Source organism: Lynx canadensis, chromosome C2 (assembly GCF_007474595.2).
Source record: "Lynx canadensis isolate LIC74 chromosome C2, mLynCan4.pri.v2, whole genome shotgun sequence".
Classification (NCBI taxonomy): domain Eukaryota; kingdom Metazoa; phylum Chordata; class Mammalia; order Carnivora; family Felidae; genus Lynx; species Lynx canadensis.
In genome coordinates, this window is record NC_044311.2 from 28,446,675 (window position 1) to 28,473,047 (window position 26,373).

A 26,373-nucleotide genomic window follows, 5' to 3' on the forward strand; every position below is an offset into this window, starting at 1 on the left:
GCAGTTAATATTTTTGAGTGCTTATTCTGAGCCAACCATCACATTCTCCCCTTTATTTGAGTTATCTAATTTAGTCTGCACCAAAGCTCTTCATTAACGATGCTTTTCTCTCCCTTTCATAGATGAACCTTGATTCCCAGAAGTTAGGAAGCTTTTTTCAAAGTTATGCAGCCTGTAAATGGCAGTTACTACTAATATGTCTTTAGCTATAAGTAGTATTTTAAAAATTCACCACCCTTACTTACCTTGGTGATAGATTAAGTATTAAAACTAGTGTGTATACAGGGGTGCCTGGGTGGCTCAGTCTGTTAAACCTTCAGCTTTTTGGCTCAGGTCATGATCTTGCAGTTCGTCGACTCGAGTCCCCTCTCAGGCTCTGTGCTGGCAGCTCAGAGCCTGGAGCCTGCTTCTGATTCTGTGTCTCCCTTTCTTTCTGCCCCACCCCTGCTCATGCGTGCACAGTGCACACTCTATCTCTCTCAAAAATAAATATTAAAAAACATTAAAAAAGAAAACTAGTGTGTATATTAATGTAGCTTCTTGTGCTAGCCATTAGTTATGTTGATTGTGGTCTGGTATCTGTGCTACAGGGAAGTATTTGAAGTTTGTGTTACCAGATTAAATCATCACTTGAACACTGTACTCGGAAGACCCCAAGACTTGCACTCACTCATTTTCTAGTGGTTCTCTTGAAGGTGTTCCAAGTCTCACTTTGAATGATACATAATACAGAATTTCTTATCCTGTTTCTTCTGCATTTTCCTGATATTTGTGTATTGCCATTGTCTACTAATGAGTTATCTGTGTGTCTAGAAGTATCCTCATGGTCTGAAAGAGTGCTGTTTCCAGACCAGTTGCCTTCATTAGATGAAATGACTGTGTCACAAAGTGATTGAGGCTTTATGGAGAATATAAAATAGATTGACTTGAAAATTTGGAGATTAATATTATGCTGTTGGAAAGTAGGTCCTAGCCTCAGATCTCATTAATCTGGCTATGTTTTTTTTAATGTTTATTTATTTTAGAGAGAGAGAGAGAGAGAGCGTGAGTGGGGGAGGGCCAGAGAGAGGGAGACACAGAATCCGAAGCAGGCTCCAGACTCTGAGCTGTCAGCACAGAGCCCAACACGGGGCTCAAACCAAGAACCATGAGAATATGACCTGAGCTGAAGTCAGACGCCCAACCGGCTGAGCCACCCAGGTGCCCCTAATCTGGCTATTTTAAAAGTTCAGTGTTAAAGAATATTTTTGAGCTCCTTAACGACTATTGTGGAATCATATATTGGTAGCAGATTTCTGTCATCTTATGTTCGTCTTGAACCCTTTGTTAAAAAAGTGTTTTTAAAGCTTATCTATAGGCAGAAATTTTTGAAAGTTTATTTTTAGATGGTAGAGTATTTCAGCCTTGGAGCCTTCCTTTTTCTTTTGTTTATTTTGTCCTGTGTTGAGTATGGTAATTTGCTTTATTGTTTGAAATTGTGTGAAGATAATAATTGGAACTCGTTCTAAGTTAATCCTGGAATGTGCTGTCAAATGATAAATCTGTAATTACATGGTCAGAATGAATTTATTTTGATTTCCTAAACTTGAGGGAAGGTATTATTATTGAGGTTAAATACATGGAGTGTAGAGTTAAGCAGATTGAGTCCAAAGTCTGGCCTAACTACTTATTTACCAGCTGTGTGACCTTGGGGAAGTGATATAAATTCTCTAACTCAGTTTTCTTGTCAATAAAATGGGGATCATCCTACCTGTACCATGGTAGAGGACAAAATGAGGTAGATAAATGCATAGGGCCTGGCTCACTAAAGCATAAGGAATACACAGTAAACCCAGGTTTTGCATAATTTCAGGACGTGTTCTAAATCTTTTTTTTTTTTTTTTTAATTTTTTTTTCAACGTTTTTTATTTATTTTTGGGACAGAGAGAGACAGAGCATGAACGGGGGAGGGGCAGAGAGAGAGGGAGACACAGAATCGGAAACAGGCTCCAGGCTCCGAGCCATCAGCCCAGAGCCTGATGCGGGGCTCGAACTCACGGACCGCGAGATCGTGACCTGGCTGAAGTCGGACGCTTAACCGACTGCGCCACCCAGGCGCCCCCTAAATCTTTTTATTAGGGTCACCATGCCTCCCCAATTTCAGTATAATCTTTACTGAGGGCTCAGAAAAGCATTATCCTGATTTCCATTATGAGGCTATGCAGACACTAGTAATAAATAGCATTGAATTATTCCATTATTTCTGGGGTTGACTTGGCTACTTAGGTGAGTGTCTCCTCCCTCTCTTACCTCTCAGATATACCTCTGCCTATATATATTTAACATGGCTAAAGCAAGCTTTTTAGAGAGAAAGAGTAATTATCTTTTATAAAGGGCACTTCATTTTACTAGCCTTTTTTGGTGGTTGTTACTCAGGATTAAAGCAGTTATCACTTATTGCTTCCTAAAATATTAGAGATAATGGTCAGGTGTGCTGATTTTGGCCATAGGAACTTCTGACGTCCAGAGAGATGAGTACTTTTAAAATCTTACATTGTATTTTTCTGTCAGCATAGTTATCTACATCAGTATTTCTTCTGTCAGGTCAGGTGATCAGTAGTTTAAAATTTTCTTAAATTTTATCGTGGTAAGAACACTTAACATGAGATCTGTCCTCATAACAGATTTGTAAGTGTATGGTACATGTTAACTGTAGGCACCATGCTGTACAGCAGATCTCTAGAATTTAATCATCTCGCATAACTGAAACTTTATACCCATTGATCAGCACCTCCCCATTTCTCCCACACTCCATTTCCTGGTTGTGTCTAAGAATTTGACTAGTTTAGATAACTCATGATACTGCGTGGAGTCATGCAGTATTTGTCCTGCTGTGACTGACTTCACTTAGCATAATGTCCCCCAGAATTCACTCATGTCATATATTGCAGGATTTCCTTCTTTTTCAAGGCTGAATAATATCCCATTGTTTGTGTATGCCACATTTTCTTAATCCATTCACCTGTTGATAGACTTAAGGTTGTTTCCACATCTTGGCTTTTACAAGTAATGCTACAATGAACATGGGAGTGTTGGCTCTTCAAGATGCTAATTTTAATTTCAGTTCTTTTGGATAAATACCTGGAAGTTTGAATCATGGATCCTTTGGTAGTTCTATTTTTAATTTTTTAGAAACTTCCATACTATTTTTCATACTGCCTACACCATTTTACATTTCCACCAACAGTGTATAAAAGTTCAGTTTCTTTACATCCTTGCTAAAATTGTCTTTGGAGTTTGTTCTGATAATAGCCATTGTAACAGGTGTGAGTTGAAATCTCATACTTTTGAGTTGCATTTCTCGGATAGTGACATTGAACATCTTTTCATATACCTGTTGGCCATTTGTATATCTTCCAGTAGTTTACTTTTATATTAATATGTTAGGTCTTCTCTCCCTTTTTCCTTTCATCTATCCTAACCTAAGAACTCTCTGGATTGAGGTGACTACTTAGGTATCTCATCACTTTCATCACTATCAAGTTCATATGTCTCCAGAAAGTTGTAGATAAACCTTCTTGATGTAAACTTGTTTTAATTCCTCTCCTAAAAGATCTGTTTGAGTTACATATTCCCCCCAAGTCAGCAATACTTATGAAATCATTCTTAAGGTTTTTTTTGTTGCTTTTTTTTTTTTTTTTCTGGGTCATGCTCTGAGTTTTTTTTTGGGGGGGGGGCTGTCATTTTTTTTTTATTAAATTAAAAACTTTTATGTTTTTATTTATTTTTGAGAGACAGAGCACGAGTGGGGGAGGCACAGAGAGAGAGACATACACAGAATCCAAAGCAGGCTCTAGGCTCTAGGCTCTATCTAGGCCCCAAGCTGTCAGCACAGGCCCACGTGGGGCTCAAACTTCATGAGCCATGAGATTATGACTTCAGCCAAAGTTGGATGCTCAACTTACTGAGCCACCTAGGCACCCCTTTCATTAAAATTTTTTTAGTGTTTATTTTTGAGAGAGAAAGAAAGAATGAGTGGGGGAGGGGCAGAGAGTGAGGGAGACACAGAATCCGAAGCAGGCTCCAGGCTTCAGGCTCCAAGCTGTCAGCACAGAGCCCGATGCAAGGTTCGAATTCACAAATCATGAGATCTTGACTTGAGCCAAAGTTGGATGCTTAACCAACTGAGCCACCCAGGCATTGGGGGTTATCATTTTAAAGTCTATTATTTTTCTCTCACTTCCATTTTAAATTTAAAGTCCCTTAATCATATCAGTCACCCTTCACTCAAATACATTTTCTTTTGTCACTTTTCCTAAGGTAGGCCCTTGGTACAGAGTCTGACATTCAGATATCTTAACTTAGGACTCTAGGAATCCAAACTCCACTCTTTAATATCAGCCATCATCTTTTCTGTCTTCTTTTTTATTTCCTTATTCCAGTCTTCAGTCGTAGTGTATAAGGGAAAGAGAATATCTCTAGACCTGTATTTTTCACTATTTTGGTACTTTATCTGAGATCCTATCTGAATTTCTTTTCATCAGTATCATTTACTGCAAATGATTTAGAAGGCTGAGGAAATGTTTGCTGGTTTACTAAGTCTTCGTTGGCTGTTTCATCCCAGATACACGATGCAGGAAAAAACCAACAAAACACACCAACTGTCAGGACTATATTTAGCTGTCTCCATACACACTAGTAGGAAGATGTCAGTTGACTGTAATTTCCTCTCTGGTAACAGTAAAGGTTTCCCTAACCTTGCTGTTACTTGTGATTCTCTGATTCCTCAGAGCATGAGTTGATGCTTTTGCAGGTTTGGCAAAACTTTATTTAGGAGTACTTGTTAGAACATCAACTTGAAATGGATATCAGAGTTTCCCACTGGGTTGCTATATGTCATTCATTGACTCAAATACTTAATGAGAACCTGTTTTGTGTCAGGCACTCTTATAGGCTCTGAGGTTTTTTTATATATATATATACACACACATATATACACACACATATATAGACATACATATATACACACACACATATGTGTATGTGTGTATATGTGTGTGTGTATAATGAGCTTAACACACGAAAACGCTTCTGTCTGGATATGGTAGCAGGATTAAATAATAAATTTAATAAGTTGCATATTAGACTATTAAAGTTGCCATAGAGGAAAAATGAACAGGAATCAGAAGGATTTAAAGTGTGAAATGAGGAGAATGGTTATAATTTATAACAGGATGGTTAGGGTAGGCTTTATTACAGAATTGACATCTGGGGCGCCTGGGTGGCTCAGTCAGTTGAGCATCCAACTCTTGATTTCCATTCCGGTCATGATCCTCATGGTCATGAGATAGAGCCCTGTGCTGGGTGTGGAGCTTACTTGAGATTTTTCTCTCTGTCTCTCCCTTCCTCTCCTTCTGCCTCTGCCCTGCTTGCATGCAGGTGTGCACACCCTCTCTCTCTTTAAAAAAAAAAAAAAAGGCAAAACAAAACTGACATTAGCACACAGATTGGAAGGAGGTGTGAGCCATATAGGTATCTAGAGGCAGAGTGTCCTACATAGAACGTAGAGGACCTTGCCAGTTTGCTAATACAAAAGCAAGTAGTAGGAGTGAAGAAAGCAGTTTCAAAATAGAGGTGTCTTTTAAAATGTTTTTGCCCTGCAGGTATACGTACTCAAGAGAAATAACTGTTCACACAAATGTTCATAGCAGCATGATTCATAATAGTCAAAAAGTAGAAACAACACAACTGTCCATCATCTGATGAATAAACAAAATGTGGTATATCTCTACAATAGAAGGAAACTAATCCATGCCAGAATGTGGATGAACTTTGAAAATGTCATGCTAGATGAAAGAAGGCAGTCACAGAGACTGCATTTTGTATGGTTACATTTATATGAGATGTTTAAAATAGGCAAAGTCATAGTGACAAAAGGTAGATTAGTGGTTGCCAGGTGCTGGGAGTGAGTGGAAATGAGAAGTGACTGCTAACTGCTAACAGGGTTTCTTTTTGGGGTGATAAAAATGTTCTAAAAACAGCCTTGGTTGTAGAACTCTGAATATACTAAAAACCCCTGACTTGTACACTTAAAAAGGGTGAATTTTATGGTGTGTGAATTATATCTCAAAAAGCTATTGCAAAAATGTTTTTGAATGAAAACGGTTTTGTTAAAATTATGAAAATAATACTTGCTGATTAAAAAAAAAAAACACATTAGACCAGTGTATAAAGATATAAAGAGAGTTGAAGTGAACCATGATTCTAATGATTCAGTGTGCATTGACACTTTGGTATGTATCCAGTATTTTTAATTTGTTTAAAAATGTGTTTCTAATTAAAGGTAAGGAGAGATAGTCAAGTCACAAAAGATGAAATAAATGACCATATTCATTTTTTTAAAAGTTTATTTATTTATTTTGAGAGAGAGCAAGCAGAGGGGAGCAGAGAGAGAGGGAGGGAGAATCCTACAGGCTCCCCACTGTCAGCTCAGAGCCCGACATGGAGCTCAAACCCACAAACTGTGAGATCATGACCAGAGCCGAAATCAAGAGCCAGACGCTTAACTGACCAAGCCATCGAGGTGCCTGACCATGTTCATTTTTAACTTTTATGCAATATGAAGCAAATTATGTAGCATTTTCAAAATTTATCAGCCTTTCATTAGTTAACAATTCTACTGACTTATCCTGTACAATTAGCTAAATTTAAATTTTCTCATGAAATAAGTAGAGTCTGGATTTTATATACTTCTGGCTTATGGTCAATAAACTAATTTTTAAATATTGCATGTAACATGGTCCCTGTGCATATGGCTGGTAGGAAGCTATTACCGTGTGGTTTATCACACAAGTTTGAGAGTCCTGAACTGTTTGGTCTATGTAACTCTTCAGCCAGAGGAGTCCACACACCAAATTGCTATAAAAGTTTCTAAACCCTTAACTGTCAGTTTCTGTAATTGGCTTGATGTTTGCGGTTACACTTTGAGTAGCATTGTTATACTAAATTCATACAATGGAATAGCATGTAGACTTTAAAAATTTTAATTCCATAGAAGAAGGTTAATATTGTGTGAAAACAGGCTTAAGCAGTACAATTGACAATCACAATTTTGTTTAAAAAACCCTATTCTAATTAGAAGGGAGGCTAGGATGATTAGCTTTGGATGCTAGGATTTACTTTGTGAGCACTTTAGGTTTTTTTTTGTTTTTGTTTTTACTATGGACATGGATTACTTCTTTAATGAAAATGTTATTTTTAACTTAAATAGTATTTAGAGTGGGTCTCCTTTAAAGTGACAATGATAGCAGAATGGCTGGCACTTAGCTCAGCAAAAACTTTTTGGAATTGATTGGACACCTGGCACACATTTTTAGGTGCTTGTATTGTGCCAAGGCATTGTTTGGTAATGTGAGATTTAAAGATTCATGTACTTTAACATTTTTTATTAGATTCTCTATTCTTGGGATGTTGAGGGCAATTTTTGTCCTTAAGAAACCCAGTGTAGTGGAGGGGAGCAGACAGTCACAATATGGTGTGCTAAAGTGTGTGACAGAGAGGGGAACAGACCAGTACCTGTCCCTTTAAACCTTATAGACTTGTAGAATAAGTTGTGCCTTAAAATTAGTACCATATGGCAGGCTTTGACAGTTATGGTATGTGAGATTCAGGAAAAACTCGAGGGATAACCGTACTAAATTCAGCCATATTTTTATCTTCTAGGTTTCAGCACAAAATGAACATGATTAGGGAAAATAAGGATTTGGCATGTTTCTACACAACAAAACATTCATGGAGAGGAAAGTAAGTATTTCTTTTGGTTTTATTTTTCTGTGCATCTATGAAGTATCATTTTAAACATAACTTTCAATATCTTGAGTAGTACCACACAGCTCAGTTATGCCATTTAGTCCTTCTCTTCTGAAAAATATATGTGCATATTTTAAATGCAAATGCTACACTTAGAATACATTATTGTTCTTTTTTTCTCTTGACATATCTGGTTTTCTGCTTCTGTGTTGGGAAGAAATTGGTAAGAATTAAAAGTACCAGTTAAAAGGAAAACAGACCATCTATCTACCTCCTTAGATGCTGTCAGTTAATTATATGGTAGTGGCAGAGTATTAACTTCACAACTTTATAGCCTGTGTGTGATCGCTCTATTTTTGTGTCCATTTGACTGTCAAGAGAGAATATGCTAGTAGTGCTTTTTGTAACCTTTCTTTAGGCCTATAATGAATTTTGAAAATTGGATTTGATCTTACCTTTTCCTTGAGAGAGGCAGTGACATTTTTTAGTAGCTTGCCTGGTCAAACCAAGATGTTGATGTTTCTGTTTCTTTTTTGTGAAATGAGTGGTAATTCCTACCCCTCACATTGCTGTAAGGATTAAATGAAGTGACATGGAGGGTGTGAAGGTTTTAAAATTATGACTTAAATAAATTGAGTATTCAGTGAATGGCACCTGTTGACCATCACCAAAAAAGTTTCCTTTCTAGCCCTTTTAAGTAGTAATAAGTATAATGAGTGTCCCACACTGTGACGAATAGGTGACCACGTTATTTCAAATCAGGCCTCATAAAACGTGCCATGTCCACAAAGCCAATACCTTTAGTTCTTTTTCTGAACTTTTCATTTTTTAGGTAATAGTGTAGTAACTTAGAGTGGTGCAACATGTGATTCTGTAGTGTTTCTGGTTTGCATTAGCAAACTGACTAATTTTGAAAGATTAGAATGTTTAATTTTGTTTCCTTTTAGTAGTTCAATTGTAGGAACTCCTAAATTAGGGAGCATAACGGTTACACTTGTAGAATATCTGTCTTGAAATTTTCTCTTCATTTAATTTCATTGAGCAAAGGTAGAAAATTGAGATATCCAAGGTAGTGTGAGTCTCTTTAATTCTTTGAATTAGCCTTAAAAAAATTGTATATTGGGATGACTTTTATTTTTTCCTCAAGTGGTAGATTGCTCTGGTCATCATAATATAACTTCTATTTTTAATACAATTATACCATACTGATGTATTCTAAAGAACAAGCTTACTGTAATACTTCTTGCTTTGCTTGTCAGTAAATGTGATCATCTGGAAAAAACTTTTTTTGATGTTCTAGGAAAGTTGTGACTAAGTCTTAAGATATTTTTTTTCTTTTGTAATAATTTGGAGAACTGTTTATGTGTTGTCAGTACGTTTCCTTGCTTCCATCATTAACACCTTGAAACTTTGTTTTTATAACAGTTTTATTAAGATATAATTTACATAACATAAAATTCACCTTTTTAAAGTGTACCCATTCAGGGGTACCTGGGTGGCTCAGTCGGTTAAGCATCCAGTCATGATCTCATGGTTTGTGGGATATCTCTCCCCTTCTCTCCCTCTCCCTCAACCTCTGTCCCTCCCTCCCTCTGTCCCTCCGTCTGTGCTCTCTTGTGTGCTCTCTCATTCTCTCTCTCTCTCTCTCTCTCTCTCTCAAAAATAAATAATAAAAAAAAAGTGTACCACTCCACGGTTTTTAGTATATTTAATAGAGTTGTGAACCATCACCACTAACCATTTTTAGAACACTTTCATCACCTCCCCAAAAATCTTCTGTAATAGCAGTTGCTCCTCTTTTCCCATCTTTCCAGCATCTGGCAGCCACTAATCTACTTTCTGTCATAGGATTTGCTTATTTGGCATGTGTTGTATGAATAGCATCATAAATTATGTGGTCTTTTGTGATGGTCTTCTTTTACTTAGCATAATATTTTCTTTTGTTTTTCACTTAGCATAATATTTTCAAGGTTCATCCATATTGTAACTTGTGTGAGTAGTTCATTCCTTTTTTTTTGTGCCAATTGTATGGATTTATCACATTTTGTTTATCCATTCATCAATTGATGGACATTTGTTTCTACTTTTTTACTGTTATGAATAATGCTGCTATAAATGTTTATGTGTAACCTTATGGGTGAATGTGTACTTCCTGTTCTCTTGGGTACATACCTAGGAGTGGAATTGGTGTTGTATGGAGTTATATAAAGCTATATGGTAATTCTGTACTTAACTTTTTGAGGACCAGCCAAGCTTTTCCAAAGTGGCTGAAACATTTTACAATTTTATCAGTGTATAAGGAATCCAGTTTCTCCACTTCCTCACCGACATTCGTCATTGTCTTTTTTTTATTTTAGCAATCCTAATGGAGAACTGGTGTCTTGTTGTGGTTTTATTTTTTTAATTTACTTTTTAAGGTTTTTAATTTTTATTTTAGAGAGAGGAAAGCGTGTGTGCATGCATGCATGTGCACAAAGGAGGAGTAGAGGAGGGGGAAAGAGAAAATCTTAAGCAGGCTCCATGCTTAGCATGGAACCCGACACAGGGCTTGATCCCCTGACCCTAGGATCATGATCTGAGCCAAAATCAAGAGTCTCAGACGCTCAACCAGCTGAGCCACCCAGGTGCCCCTCTTGTTAGGGTTTTAATTTGCATTTCCCTGATGACTAAAGTATTGAATACCTTTTTTGCATGTTTGTTGGCCATTTGTATATCTTTCATAAGATGTCTTTTCAAATCATTTACCCATTTTAATTGGGTTATAAATGCTCATTATGTGTTCTGAGTACAAGTTGCTATCAGATACATGATTTGCAGGTATTTTCTCTCATTTTGTGGGTTGTCTTTTCACTTTCTTGATAGTCATCCACTGAAGCACAGGGTTTTGATTTTGATGAGATCCAGTTTATCTTTTTTCTTTTGCTGTTTGTGCTTTTGTTGTCCTAAGAAGCCATTATTTAACCCATGTCTCAAAGACATATCCTATATCCTAAGAATTTTATAGCATTGATTTTGGGTTAATTTTTGTATATAGTGTGAAAAAGGGATCCAACTTCATTCTTTTGCATGTAGATATCCAGTGGTCCCAGCATCATTTGTTGAAGAGATTATTCTTTCCTCATTGAATTGTTTTGGCACTCTTGTCAAAAATAATTGGCCATAAATGTAAAGGTTTATTTATGAATTGCCAATTTTGTTCCATTGATCTATATGCTTGTCCTTATGCCAACACTATACTGTCTTGATTACCGTGGCTTTGTATTAAGTTTTAAAACTAGGAAGTTTGAGGTCCCAACTTTTTTCACTTACAACATTTGGCTATTCTGGGTCTCTTGCATTTCCATATGAATTTTAGAGTCAGCTAGTCACTTTTACAAAAAAGGCAGCTGTAAGCAGTAAAGATGAATAAATATTTTTCTTTCTTAAGATATGCCTAAATTACCATCTTTACCTCTTATCATATTTCCCTTGTTCCCGTTTCATGTTACCTTTGTAATAGTTTTCATGTGTTTCATTTTGCAGCCACTACTCATGTTGTTACCACTTCAGGTCTGTTCACTCAGTATAGTCTCCCTGGCTAGCAAAGTAACCTTTTCTCCTACACTTGTCATTTTCCCACTTGGAAAGTACATAATTCTATGCTTGCTCTGGAAGGAGCAGGAAGAGGGAGTAGCTTTCAGGAGTAACAAGCACTTTCATGAAAGAGCAAAGTTTCCTTTTTGGCCTAAGCACATCATTTCCGATAGGAAGGAAGATGCATATGTTTCAGTTAAAGCAGAAGTGCGATTTCACTTTGGGAAACTTGAGGGTGATATTCAGAATATGGTTCTTTGTTTTTTCTGGATGGAAATCACAAGTAAACGTGGGCATTTACTTCTGGGTCACTTTGATATTTGCATATATTAATTGTAGCAAATGCTCTGAATTTAAGGGTGGCATTTTAGTATCTGAAAGGGATTTTAATACATTGGGATATATGGTAATCAGGCCATGAGATTAAATGGCAGATCCTTATGACATTCATATACAGTCAGTGCAGTGACTAGATACAGGAAATAGGAAAGGCGACTCAAAGTGAAGATTGCAAATTTCTGATACCTTATGTGTAGAAATTGGAATCCTAGAAAAGAAGAGGTACTCTTTAGCTGCCTGGTATTAACACACGTCACCAACTCTGATAATCCTAGAAATCTCGAGGGTTTTTTCCCTTGATTTATTGATCCTGGCTCTTGACGCTGCCAGTCTCTAAACGTCAGATGAGTTCATCCTGAACACTTTTTGTGTATTCTTCATATAATTCTTTGTGCTTAATATTAGTCTGGGATTTGAACATTTTTCACCCAGAAGTGCAAATAGGAATGTATCTGCTTTATAAGATTTTCATATTTTACACACAGTGTTGCATTAAAAGCTAGCTTCAAGGAGCAGAAGATAGTCTTTTTAACAAATGATGCTGTTCATGTGGACATGAACATGCAAAAAGGAGGCGGAGGGGAAGGATCTAAGTACACACTTTATACGTCTCACAAAAATTAACCCAAAATGTATCACTGACCTAAATGTGAAACACAGAACTCTTAGAAGATAACATGGGAGAAAATCTAGATGACTCTTGTGTTTGATGATGACTTTTTAGATACAGCACCAAAGATGTGACAATACATTCAAAAAAATGAGTTGATAAGCTGGGCTTCATTAAAATTAAAAGTTTCTGCTTTGTGAAAAACCCTGTCAAGAGAATGTGAAGACAAGCTGGGAGAAAATATTTGTAGAAGACATTTAAAAAAGGACTATTATCCAAAGTACACAAAGAATCCTTAAAATTCAACAATAAGAAAACAACCTAATTAAAAAAAATGAACCAAAGACTTAATAGGGATCTCACCAAAGAGATATACAGTTGGCAGATAAACATACGAAAAAATGCTTCATATCATAAGTCATCAGGGAAATGCAAATGTAGAGATACCACTATAAAACTATTGGATTGGCCAAAATCCAGAGCACTGAACACCAAATGCTGATGAGGATATGAAGCAAAGGGAACTCTCATCCAGTGCTGGTGGGAATGCAAAATGGTGCAGCCACTTTGGAAGATGGTTTGGTGGTTTCTTAAAAAACTCCAAATCCTCTTTGGGAGGTTCTCGGGCCACATGGGGAGAAGCGGTGCCACTGCTGGAAGGACATTTGGTAGAGGCTGTAAGGCCACCTGGGCCCAGCAGACCCCAGAGAACGGCCACATTCGCTGGTGCTGGAACAAGGTTGTTGGGGGTGAAACCAGATGTGTGTTGTGATTTTCATAATCCCTGAGACGCTGCTGCTACAGTCTTGTGAACTTTTTCTGGGGCGGGCTGGCACCCGGTGGTTGCTCAGTGAGACCCTTCACAGAGGGGTGGAGCGGGTCAAAGCCACAGTCCCTCAGAAGTGGGGGGCTGGGGAAGGCAGCTGCATCTGAGACAAAACTCGGGAGGGAGGTGCTGCCTGGGGCCTGGTCATGGACGGCGAGGAAACGGCGAGTGGACGGAAGCTGAAGACGAAGGATAGGTGCGTGATTGCTAATCGGGGAGAACAGAGTTCCGATACTAGAGACTGGGTATCTGGGTGACCCCATTTTCACCGCTCCTGAGCATGCATATACGCACCTACAAGTGCCACAACAATCCACCCCCATAGGCTAGCAGCGCTATCTAGTGGAGAATGGAGCCTTTACACTAAGCCCTGCCTAACTGAGCCAACCTCCCTCTTCAAGAGCACAAGTCTCACCACTTGCTTAACTTATGGATTATAAAGCGCTTCATAGTTTGACTTTTAGGGGAAAACGAAGTAATTTCAGTTGTATTTCAGTCTATTACCTGGTCCAACTATTCAATTTTCTTTCTTTCCTTTTTTTTTTTTTTTTTTGCTCTTTTTTGTTTTCTTTTTCTTGAATACAGAGAGAGAAAAACTTCATTTTTATTTTAAATTTTTATTAAAAATATTTTTAATTTTTTTCTTTATTTTTTACTTTTGTGTAAATGTTTTCAAATTGTTTTACTTCCATCATTTCATTTTCGTCTACTTCAGTGTATTCATTTTTTCAAATTTTCAGATGATTTCCTTTTTTTTTCTTTTTTCCCCCTTTTTTTCTCTAATCTGTCAAGCCACTTTCAACACCCAGACCAAAACACACCTAGGATCTAACATCATTTATTCGATTATTTTGTGTGTGTGTGTGTGTGTTTAATTTTTAAATTTTAATATTTTTTTAATTTTAATTTTTTTAATTTTAATATTTCCTACCTTATTAATTCCTTTTCTCCCTTCAAAATGACGAAACGAAGGAATTCATCCCAAAAGAACAGGAAGAAACGACAGCCAGGGACTTAACCAACACAGATACAAGCAAGATGTCTGAACCAGAATTTAGAATCACGATAATAAGAATACTAGCTGGAGTCGAAAATAGATTAGAATCTCTTTCTGTGGAGATAAAAGAAGTAAAAGCTAGTCAGGATGAAATAAAAAATGCTATAAGTGAGCTGCAATCTCAAATGGGTGCTGCGGCCACAAGGATGGCTGAGGCAGAACAGAGAATCAGCGATATAGAGGACAAACTTAGAATAATGAAGCAGAAAAAAAGAGGGAGATTAAGGCAAAAGAGCACGATTTAAGAATTTGAGAAATCAGTGACTCGTTAAAAAGAACATCAGAATTATAGGGGTCCCAGAAGAGTAAGAGAGAGAAATAGGGGTAGAACAGTTATGTGAACAAATCATAGCGGAAAGCTTTCCTAATCTGGGGAAAGACACAGACCTCAAAATCCAGGAAGCACAGAGGACTCCCATTAGATTCAACAAAAACCGACCATCAACAAGGCATATCACAAAATACTCAGGCAAGGAGAGAATCATGAAAGCAGCAAGGGAAATGAAGTCCTTAACCTACAAGGGAATACAGATCAGGTTTGCAGCAGACCTATCCACAGAAAGTTGGCAGGCCAGAAAAGAGTGGCAGGATATATTCAGTGTGTTGAATCAGAGAAATATGCAGCCAAGAATTCTTTATCCAGCAAGGCTGTCATTGAAAACAGAAGGAGAGATAAAAAGTTGCCCAGACAAACAAAAATTAAAGGAGTTTGTGACCACTAAACCAGCCCTGCAAGAAATTTGAAGGGGAACTCTCTGAGGGGAGAAAAGATGAATGAATGAATGAATGAATGAATACATGAATGAATATCAAAAGCAACAAAGATTAGAAAGGACCAGAGAACACCACCAGAAACTCCAACTCTACAAGCAACATGATGGCAATAAATTCATATCTTTCAGTACTCACTCTAAAGTCAGTGGAGTAAATGCTCCAAAAAACTCCGCATCCTCTTACCATATGATTCAGCAATCACACTCTGTAGTTATTTACTCAAAAGAGTTGAAAACATGTCCACACAAAAGCCTGCACACAGATGTTCCTAGCAATTTTATTCATAATTATCAGAAATTGGAAATAACCAAGATGTCCTTCGGTAAGTGAAAGGATGGATAAACTGTAGTATATGCAGACAATGAATATTACTCAGTGTGAAAATGAAATAAGCCATCAAGCCAGGAAAGACATGAAGAAACTTAAGTGAAAGAAGCCAGTCTGAAAAGGTTGTCTACTGTTTAATTCTAACTGTATGACATTGCAGTAAAGGCAGAATTTTGGAGACAGTAAAAAGATGAGTGGCTGTTAAGGTTTAGGGGGTAAGGAGGGATAAAAGGTGGAGCACAGGAGGTTTTTAGGGCCGTGAAACTACTCTATGATGCTGTAATGGTGGATACGTGTCATATACATTCATCAGACCCGTAGAATGTACAAACCAAGAGGGAACCCTAATGTAAACTGGACTTCGGTTGATAATGATGTTTCAGTGTAGGTTCAGCAATTGTAACAAATATACCTACTCCTGTGGGTGGAGGATGTTGATAACAAGGGAGGCTGTGCATGGGTAGGGACAGGAAGTATTTGGGAAATCTCTGTACATTCTGCTTAATCTTTCTGTGAACCTAAAACTGCTCTAAAAATTAAAGTATTTTAAAAAAATAGCTCTATCTGAAATGGAAAAAATACCTTGCATGATGAAACGGAAATCTTTACATTTCATGGGATGCTCTTTATTTCCTCTGAAAGAAATGCGATGGTTTCTTAGTTATTGGGATAGGTTTTGCAGAGACATTCCCTCTCGCTCTTTTCTGAGGAGTACAGCTTCTGATATGAATGAGCCATCTCATGTGAACTTAATCCTACAGGTGGAGTTTGACCAGAATCGGAGTATACTGGTAATATAGGCATAGGAATGATCACTTTGCCTGTTATTTTTGTTCTATGTATTATGAATTTAGCAGTCATGGTTACTGGAAACATAATGATACTAATTATAACTAATTCAGTGACTCTACTGGAGTTTTGAGCCCCTCCTCCCTGTTATTTTAACAGAATAATACCAATAAGAATAGCTAACATTGGGGCACCTGGGTGGCTTCATCGGTTAAATGTCTGAACTTGGCTCAGTTCATGATCTCTGTTTACGAGTTTGAGCCCTGCATTGGGCTCTGTGCTGACAGTTCAGAGCCTGGAGCCTGCTTCAGATTCTGGGTCTCCCCCTCTCTCTGCCCCTCCCCTGCTCATGCTGTATCTTTCTCTCTCTCAAGAATAAACGTTAAAATAGCTAATATTTATCAATTATAAATAGCAAGTGACAAGTACTCCACACGGATTATTTCTTTTACTTCTCATATTATGAGATAGGTATATATACTGTCCACATCTTTCAGATAGAGAAACTGAAGCTTAGGTTAAGCAGATTATCAGAGGATACATAGAAAGTGAATAATCCAGACAGTGTTCGAACTCAGGCAGTTGTGGCTCCAGAATTGGTGGGCTTTAACTGTTAAGCTGTAGTTCCTCCTTTAGCAGTGCTTAACATTGATCTCCTAACTCTTTGAGAAACATTGTATTTCAGTTATCCTTAGTTTCACTATTTGATGAACTAAAATTCTAATTCAATTAACTGGATTTTCAAGCTTTTAATAATAAAAGGAAAAACCCTATGTTCTGTGTGTGTCCTAATGGCTTCCTAGAAATTGGTAGCCAAAACTTATTTTAAAATGGTCGAAGGAACTAGGGTGTTCAGCTTAGGAAGAGGATTCAAAGTGAAAGTCTGGTTGGCACAAAAATTATTATACCTTTGTGAAGCTGAAAGACAGAACTTGGACCAGAGGGTGAAATTTGTGGGGAAGTCTATATTGGCTTAATTCTAAGGAACAATGGGCAGTATCTGCAGTACTGGAAAATAAATAGAATTACTTTTTTTTTTTTCCAACGTTTATTTATTTTTGGGACAGAGAGAGACAGAGCATGAACGGGCGAGGGGCAGAGAGAGAGGGAGACACAGAATCGGAAACAGGCTCCAGGCTCTGAGCCATCAGCCCAGAGCCCGACGCGGGGCTCGAACTCACGGACCGCGAGATCGTGACCTGGCTGAAGTCGGACGCTTAACCGACTGCGCCACCCAGGCGCCCCATTTTTCTTTTTTTTTTTTAAGTAGGCTCCATGCCCAGCGTGGAACACAATGCTGGGCTTGAACTCATGACCCTGAGATCAAGACCTGAGCTGAGATCAAGAGTCAGCCACTTAACAGACTGAGTCACACAGGCACCGCGAAATAGAATTACTTTTAAGGAAGGTTAGTTAGTTCCCTTGCACGAGTAATGAACAATTAAAACTAGCCAACTTTGCCCAGAGTACTGTAAATGTTCAAGCTGTATGTTATGGTGACTAGGCTCCAAAACATAAATCCTGTCTTCCAAATCTGATTAGATCTGTTTGGCTTATTTGAGGCACATTGCATAGGCTATCTACTGAAAGGATTGAAGATCTTAACTTTATTTATTTATGTTTGTTTGTTTATTTCTGAGACAGAGACAGAGAATGAGTGGGGGAGGGGCAGAGAGCGAGGTTCAAACCCACAAACCATGAGATCATGACCTGAGCTGAAGTTGGTCGCTCAGCTGACTGAGCCACGCAGGTGCCCTGAAGATCTTAACTTTAAAAGTAACACACAAAGGTTTTATGACCTTGAGAAATTTGACAACCATTATTTTATAGTAAACATAAGCTTTTTCTCTACTAAAACAAAGTACTGTTGAATTTTCTCTAGTTTGAGATAGTTGAATGATAATCAATTTTTGTGCAGAAGAGTATTATGATGGTGGCCAGTATTTTTGCAGTCTCTTTCTGTTGACACTATTGTATATGCCTAATTTTTACACAGTTTGCCTAAAATGCCTAAATTTTACACAAAAGTGATACATGCCAGTTAGGAGTATTCAAGTCTGGAATTAACTTTGAAACAATGACTGACAAGTATCTTAGCTCTTAACTACTTTGCAGTTCATTTCAGATGTCTGAATTAGTTAATAATACATAAAATATTGGGAGGAAAGTGGGTCTTTGAGGGGCTGACTCCCTCATTCACTGCCATGTCCTTGTACACAGCACTGATTTGTGCTCATTTAATATTTGGTCAGTCCATGTGAATACTTAATACAGTATCTGATCTAACAGGTTTTTTTGCTAAGAAAAAACTTGCCCTAAGGAAAAAATCATGTTATAAAAAGTTATTCAAAGAGGAAAACAATATTTATAAGGACTAGAATGTTTAAGAATGGAATAACATTTTAATCTGCAGGAATTAAGTAATACAGGAGTGTTTATTTTAATGTAAGTTAATATAAGTTTAGTCTGTTAAAAAAACCTGAACATCACCTGTCCAATCCAAAACCAGATTACATCCCTAACTTTTGCTTCGGTGGTCTTTCTTTGTTACAAATTATCTTTCTTATCTCCAGTCAGCACGGTCATTAGCACCTTTTTACTTGTTCTTATTTTTATCACCAACAGTTATGGGAGCAAAAAGAACCATAGATAAGGCAGTTGCCTCAAACATGTTTTTATTTATTTGAATAGCATCAGTTTCTTGATTCTAAATAACATTAGAGTTAATGGGTAATGTAAATTATATTTATTATTAAGCTGTCCTATTAGAATAAATGAGTTATGAAAACTTGAGGGGAAAAAATGCCTATTCCCTATAGACATTTAATCATGTGTATACCTTCACTTCCTGAATAAAATGGAAACAAGTGCAGTAAATAAAATCAATAATGAATATTAATTTCTCAATTGGGGGGAAAGATGTTTGCTTTCGCATTTCTTCATATACATATGGCATCTTTCATAAATTTCTCATACCTTTTATTTTAGTCTTTATTCCTTTTTTTATTTGATTTTATATAACTTTTTATAGGAGCTTTATAATAATTTTAAGGAATTAGCCAACAAATTCATCTTAAACCCATAAGAATAGCAAATTAAGTTATAATTTATAAATGGTATTTTTTGCAGATTGCAAATAAAATGGGAATATTTTCTTTCATAAAAATAAAGACCTTAGTCATTTCCTGATATCATAGTGATTATGAAATGAGTAAAACCTGGTGTGAAAGTAGTTGCTATTCTGTTTTAAAGGCAAGAGTAAATTAGGTCATAGATTTGAATGCATGTTTATGTATTATTAGATGGATTGGCCTATTTAGCTATTTGGTAAACACTGAGCATGTGCTGTATGCAGTCCTGGGTCTTATGTGAGAAGTTAGTTTCAAAGACAATGAAGACCTGTACCTCCCTGAACTTAGGGAATCTTTGTCTATTCTTCATGACTTAGGGTACTAATGACTTAGTAAAAGATAGGAAAAAAATCTTAAGTTTGCAAGTACTGTGACTAACATACCTACATGTGAGATCATTCAGATTTTAATTTCTAAATCTGGTATCAATGGAGGCTTTATAGGTAATCTTTGAAGGTTTAGGGCTGCTTATTAAGGTGTTTTTAATGACCTAGAAGTATTTGTTCTATACTTAAAGGAAGTGCAGCAGCCATTCTAGAGGACTGAAACAGGGGGAGTGCTCATGGAATAAGAGAAGGGGGAAGAGAGAAGAATGAAAGAGAAATCTGTTTCCTTGTAACTTTTTTCTTATGGAGGCTGTAGAGATCAGTATTTATCTGAAAGATAGCTCTGAGTTTGCTAGTCATAACAGTGCTTTGGGCCTAATGACACTTAACTCTAGGATCCTTTTGCTGAAGTATCTAGAATGTGCTCTCTGCCATATGGCAGTCACTAACCACCTGTGGCTGTTTAAATTTAATCACATATAAATGTAAAATTCATTTGCATTAGCCACATTTCAGGTGCTTAATAGCTACATGTGGCTCATGATTGCCTCATTAGACAGCGTAGATAAAGAACGTTTCCATTTTCTTGGAAAGTTCTTTCGCATGGCACTAATCTAGACAACAAAGTTAATGAGAAAGATGTCAAAAGGGGTTTGGTTGTGTGGAGGAAATTAGTACATGATTGAAAAGAATATCTTCCTAGCTGGTGTTGAATGTGACAACACGAGTTGACATTGGAAACATTTCAGGCATTTAATTCTTCTTTAATTCTTTCTTTTGCTCCCAAAGTAAAATAAAGAAATTCTGTAGTTTCACTTCAAGACTATAAAAATTGACATGTTTGGCTCTCAAGATGATTCTGAAAGTTAGAATTGTGAATTCACATTTCTATCATACATTTGATTTCATTGGGTAATCTTTTAAGGCAGATAGTGGTTTAATAAGATCTTATTTGTTCTTGTAAATTGTTAAAGCCTCTGAAGTTTTGAGACTTTTTCACTGTTTAGGTTAATCCTTATATACTTTGCCAATCTCTCAATCCTCACTCAGCTTTAGAAAGCAGCAAATGAATGTTTTTATATTAGGAGGTAGTCTCTCTTTGGATCATTTCCCACTCCCTTTTATTTTATTTTTTAAGTTTATTTATTTATTTTGAGAGAGAGGGAGAGAGAGCATGGGTGAGGGAGGGGCAGCAAGAGAGGGAGAGAGAGAATCCCAAGCAGGCTCCGCACTATTAGCACGGAGCCAGATGTGGAGCCCAAACTCAAGAATTGTGAGGTCATGACCTGAGGTGAAATCAAGAGTTGGACACTTAACTGACTGAGCCACCCAGGTGCCCATCCCACTCCATTTTAGACATGTGAAATTAGGGAAAAGATATTTGTAACATGGCAATACTTTGTAAATAAATACATGGTAAAGATCAATAAAATCTTTTTCTTTTTTTCCCAAATGGAAATAACTATCATTTTTATTATATAATATACTAATTAGAAAAAAAAAAACAGGCAATAGAAAAATTGTGAAAGCCCTCTCTATCTCAATGGAAATCCTTCTAGTGTTTTACTGTCCAGTCTGATAATGGCTGCTGTTTAAGGTATGTATGTCTTTTTACTGTATTAGTAGCTTAAAGCAGAAAACTGTGATCTCCATAAATATCAAAAAAGCATTTGATTGTATTTAACATCCATTTTTAGTAATTTAAAAATCTCTTAACTAAAATACTAATAGATAAAATATGACCGATCATATTAATAGATTTTTCTTACATTGAAATCTGTTTTCCTAACATGAACCTTCTTTGGTCATAGTATACTGCTATTTTAATATGTTACTTGATTCTTCTTTCTAATACTTGTTTATTTTTTTAATGTTTATTTTTGAGATCATGCGCATGAGCTGGGGAGGGGCAGAGAGAGAGGGAGACAGAGGATCTGAAGCAGGCTCTATGCTGACAGCAGAGAGCCGGATGCGAGAGGCTTGCACTCACAACCTGTGAGATCAATCATGACCTAAGCCGAAGTCGAGTGCTTCAACCAACTGAGCTACCCAGGCACCCCTATTGTTAATATTTATTTTAAAAATAGATTGGTGTATCTTTTTTTTTTTTTAATGTGTGTGTTGTCTTACCAGATTTTAGTATCCCTAAAAGAATTTAGAAACTGTCCTTAGTCTGTTTCCTGGAACAGTTTAAGAAGCATGGTATTTATCTGTTCCTTTAAAGCATTCACCTCCTTGTTGGAGCCATGGTTATTTTGTAGGTTGTAATTGTTTACAGCTATCTTAAACTCTTCTATATAGGGGTTGGTTTATTCATAATTTTCAAAGTTATCTGCATAGAGTTACACACATCTTTATGTCTTCTGTATGATTATGAATTCTTACATTCTTAATTTTGTTTTTTTAGACTAGCTAATGTTTTATGTATTTTATTTTTAACATTTTTATTTTTGGAGACAGAGTGCAAGCGGGGGAGGGCAGAGAGGGAGGGAGACACAGAATCTGAAGCAGGCTCCAGGCTCTGAATTGTCAGCACAGAGCCTGACGTGGGGCTTGAACCCACAAACGATGAGATAATGACCTGAGCTTAAGTTGGACGTCTAACCGACTGAGCCACCCAGGCGCCCCTGTATTTATTTTATTTTTAAAGAACTAATTCTTTATTTTTGAGTAAGTTTTTCTATTCAGGTTCTTTATCATTATGAATTCCTCTCTATCCTAAAGGATTATTGATATCCAAGTGATTTTTTTCCTTAGATATGGTACTTTAAGTGAAGGAAGTAAAGTGGGAAGTGAAACTTGGGGGCTTGTCTGTGTATAAGCTTCCTACTTCTATAGAGTTGCAACACTTAACTATAATAGGTAGTTGCTTAAATAGAAATTATTAAGATTCCAGAATATTGTTGTGACTGATCAGTTACAGGCCATAGCTTTTCCTTCCTTTGCGTCATGGTTTTGTTGAAAGGGTATTTTGAAAGAATTAGTAGTGTGCAGTGTTGTTGTTGTTTAATAAAATTTCCCATTTAGAATCTTGGTATCCTCGGGTGGTATCTTTTAAACTTCATGTATAGTAAGTCAACACAAGCTTGCTTGCATAGGTCATATTTCTCTACTTAAGGATCTCCCTGGTTCACGTAAACTGAGTCGTAGGTGGGTTTTTTTTTTTTTAATCTTTATTTTTGAGAGAGAGAGATGAAGTGCAAACAGGGGAGGGGCAGAGAGAGAGGGAGACACAGAATCTGAAGCAGGCTTCAGTCTCTGAGCTGTCAGCACAGAGCCCCCATATGTGGCTCGAACTCACAAACTGTGAGATCATGACCTGAGCCAAATTCACTCTAGTGACTGAGTCACCCAGGTACCCTGGTCGGTGGGTTTTAATACCAATAATACTTTCTTTTTTTGGTCATTTTGTTTTATACTAGGTTATTTAGGAGTTCCATTTTCAGTCCTGAGTAGATTTTATGTTTTTCTCATATGCTTCTTCACTCATTAATTCATCCAGTTCTGAGGATTACTGAGTTATCTTGACCAGCTAACCATCTTCTTGATAAAATTTGTTCAAGTTCTGGATTTTCTTCAAGAGTTCATTAATTTCAGTTATTTCTCCTGGTAGAGGAGAATAGAGCTCTAGCAGCTTTCGCACATTTCATCTTGCTTGTTTAGTTTTGTCCCAGCTTCAGACAGACTACAGTAAACATCTCCCTAAGTTTCCCATACAAAATTGTTGATTCCACTGTCCCAGTACCCTTTTCAGTTGTTACCCATTCATGTCTGTCTATGGACTTATGCATGGAGAGCAAAGCAGAGCCTGTGAACAGTATCCAGACGGCACCCACCCTCCCCGATAACACTTTAGAACATCAAAAAATGTGGGAATATAAAACTAAGCTCTATTTAGTTAGTATTAATTGTTAAATTTTTATGTTTATTGAAATATTCTTTTTGTGTTAGTATCATATTTTATTATAAAATGTTTCTTTTATTTAAGACTAAATTTAAGTACTTGTCTTTCTTTGTAGGTATAAGCGTGTCTTTTCAGTTGGAACCCATGCGATTACTACATATAATCCCAATACCTTAGAAGTAACAAATCAGGTAATCATGTTAGAAGCTGTTAGGCATGTTTTGAACTCCATTTGAATTTTAAAAGCCAGGATATGACCCATGATTTCCCTTTCTTGAAATCTGTACTTTAGGTTAGAAATGTCAACTTTGAAGGAGATTGATATGCTTATATAATGCTTGGTACTCAGTACCAAAAATAAATAAATAAAAGCGGGTGGTGAAGATTGTGTTTATTTCTAGGCTCTAAGGAGTATAACTTTTTGATATGTTACTTTTGATTGCCATCTCTTTTATGTGAAATTGGTACGTTCATTATAGTTCTAAAGGCGGTATTAATATTGTAATAAAGGTATACAGAAGTTGCAGTGCAGTAAATGGAAAATACTTGTCATGGAAGTAGGATTACTGTTTATAAAGGCAAGACTAGCTTGAATATGGATAAGTAAAAATATTTATAATCTAGTTTATTTTTAATTCTTAATTAGACATGTTTTACAGATTCCTTTTTGTTGTTTTAGCAGATCTGCAGGTAATCATAAAATTTTATTCCTCACTTCTTTTCACTTGTATGTATTTTAATTGCTTTGGATTAATGTTCAGTAATCATTAAAGTTGAAACACAGATGGGATTTTTTAATTGTTGTCCCTGATAACCGAAAACCTTAAAAAGAATTTGTGTTACAGAATTACTATAAGGTGTGACACCTTCTAGACCTCTGTGTTATTTTGTAATTTAATTGGTTATTGTGAAATTAAAGCAGGAAAAACAATATTGTATTTCACCATATTATAGCATCATTTGAGAGAATTTCTTTTTGTTAGTGGCCTTATGGAGACATTTGCAGCATCAGTCCCGTTGGGAAAGGACAAGGAACAGAATTCAATCTCACATTTCGTAAAGGCAGTGGAAAGAAGTCAGAAACTTTAAAATTTTCTACAGAGCACAGAACAGAACTTCTTACAGAAGCATTGGTAAGAACAGTTCCGTGTTAATAAGCTAAATTTCTCCTCTTTTTTTTTTTTTTTAAATTAAACAGTTACGTTACAGTACAGATATTAATGTTTTGAGTCTCTGTGACCACAGTGTTTTTTCTTATTGACTGTTAACTTGATTCTGTGAAACTCTCATTTTCTCTAATGGAAAGTCTGGAAAATCCAGATATGTTTGATAGTGTTTAGTCTTTTTAAGCACATATATAGAGCAAAGCAGTCGTGTGTTTCATCTATCTTGTTTTTCAGTGAAGTTCCTCACATTTTGTATTGAACAGCCTTAAACTATATCTTCAGTAACATTTTTTTAATATCAAGGTTATCAAGTTGGGGTTTTACATGTTTTGGATAGAAGGAACTGAACTGCAAATCTTCCTTACTAGTCTGTTGTCATAAGTTGTGATTATGTTTTCTCTTTCAGAGATTTAGAACTGATTTTTCAGAAGGAAAAATCACAGGAAGGGCAAGTATTTAGCATTTATTAATATCTATTTTTATTTGTTCTAATGTTGCCCATTATTATATAGAAATGCTTCTGTGGTCTGTGTGTTCCTTTTGTGGCAAAGCTGAAGGGAAAAAAGGAATCATCATTAAATGTTGTCTGGCACTATGTGATGGATGAATGTAGTTTACCAGGAAACTCAGATATGAGGAATTAGATTTATGACTTAATGCTTATGACAGGGAAAAAAGTCTTCAGGCAGAACTATGGAGCAATAAAAACAATGCTGTTACCACTCAGGTACTTTTTATTCAGTATTCTAAACAGCAATCGTAAGCAACACTGTGGATGATACCTGTTGGAACCTGCAGCAGTTGTTTTGTGTAGGATTTTTCTATTTCAGAAGCATTAAGGTTTTAAGAAGTTTGGGGTATATCAGAACTGTCTTATTATATGTGCCTGCACTGGATCTGGCTGCTAGTTAGGCTTTGCATGGTGCACTGACAGCTTTGGGGAAGTCATGGTTGCTTATTAGAATCTTCCTAACTTTCTCACGCATTCTGTAATCATGTTACAACAGCGTTTAAACTAAATTGGAGACTTCTGAGGGGGGAAAATGGGAGTCCGTGCTTTTTTTTCACTCCCTTGAAATACTGAATTTCTTTCCATGAGAAGGTATTGGATTTATAACGGGCAAGGGGGCAGAATGATGCCTAAACTGATAGCACTGTTCAGAACTCTGGCTCTTCTGGTAAAAGGCAGGAATTGAATTCTGAGAAGCTGGCAGCACCGTCTCCCTGCCTTTTAAGCCCTCATTCTTTCTGTGGATGTTCTGCTAGTTTTAGCCTCCCAGAAGCTTCACTGATCTCAAGTCAAGCAAGTGACTGCTCAGGAGCCATTTAAAATAGATTAATGGCTGTTGGCAAGCTGCTTGTTTCTTGTTCCTCATGAGCCACAGTCACATTTCTATAAATTACAATTTCTTTCATGTTGGCAGTTGAGTTTTCCATATTCCTCATCTGTTTGGAAAACTGCTTCCAAAAGCATACTTTAGATTTTGTTTATAAGTTTCCCTTTATATCAGTTAACTTCAGCAACTTAGTATGTTTCAGAACTTTGAGGTAGAAACAGTGTCTCTAAAGACAGTCCACTTAATTTTATATCAGGAATAAATGGTACCTTCTCCTCCCCCAGATTCTCTGCTGCTGAACACTCTTGCATAAATTGAATTTGACACTCAGGCCTCTTCAATTGAGATATACCTAAATTAGGTCTCTGAGTCTCTCTCAGCCTCTGCAATCCTGAGGGATAATGATGTGTTTCCATCAGCACATCT

General features: G+C 36.7%; 1 protein-coding gene across 1 annotated transcript in view; it reads left to right on the plus strand.

Moving 5' to 3' along the window:
- Positions 1 to 26,373, plus strand: part of DNAJC13 (DnaJ heat shock protein family (Hsp40) member C13) — a 138,227-nt gene that overhangs the window by 11,566 nt on the left and 100,288 nt on the right. Inside the window, exons 2-5 of the mRNA XM_030330402.1 lie at positions 7,702 to 7,782; positions 23,560 to 23,635; positions 24,428 to 24,577; positions 25,017 to 25,058. Coding sequence (XP_030186262.1) covers positions 7,715 to 7,782; positions 23,560 to 23,635; positions 24,428 to 24,577; positions 25,017 to 25,058 — 336 coding nt within the window. The 5' untranslated portion in view covers positions 7,702 to 7,714. The remainder of the gene's footprint in view (positions 1 to 7,701; positions 7,783 to 23,559; positions 23,636 to 24,427; positions 24,578 to 25,016; positions 25,059 to 26,373) is intronic.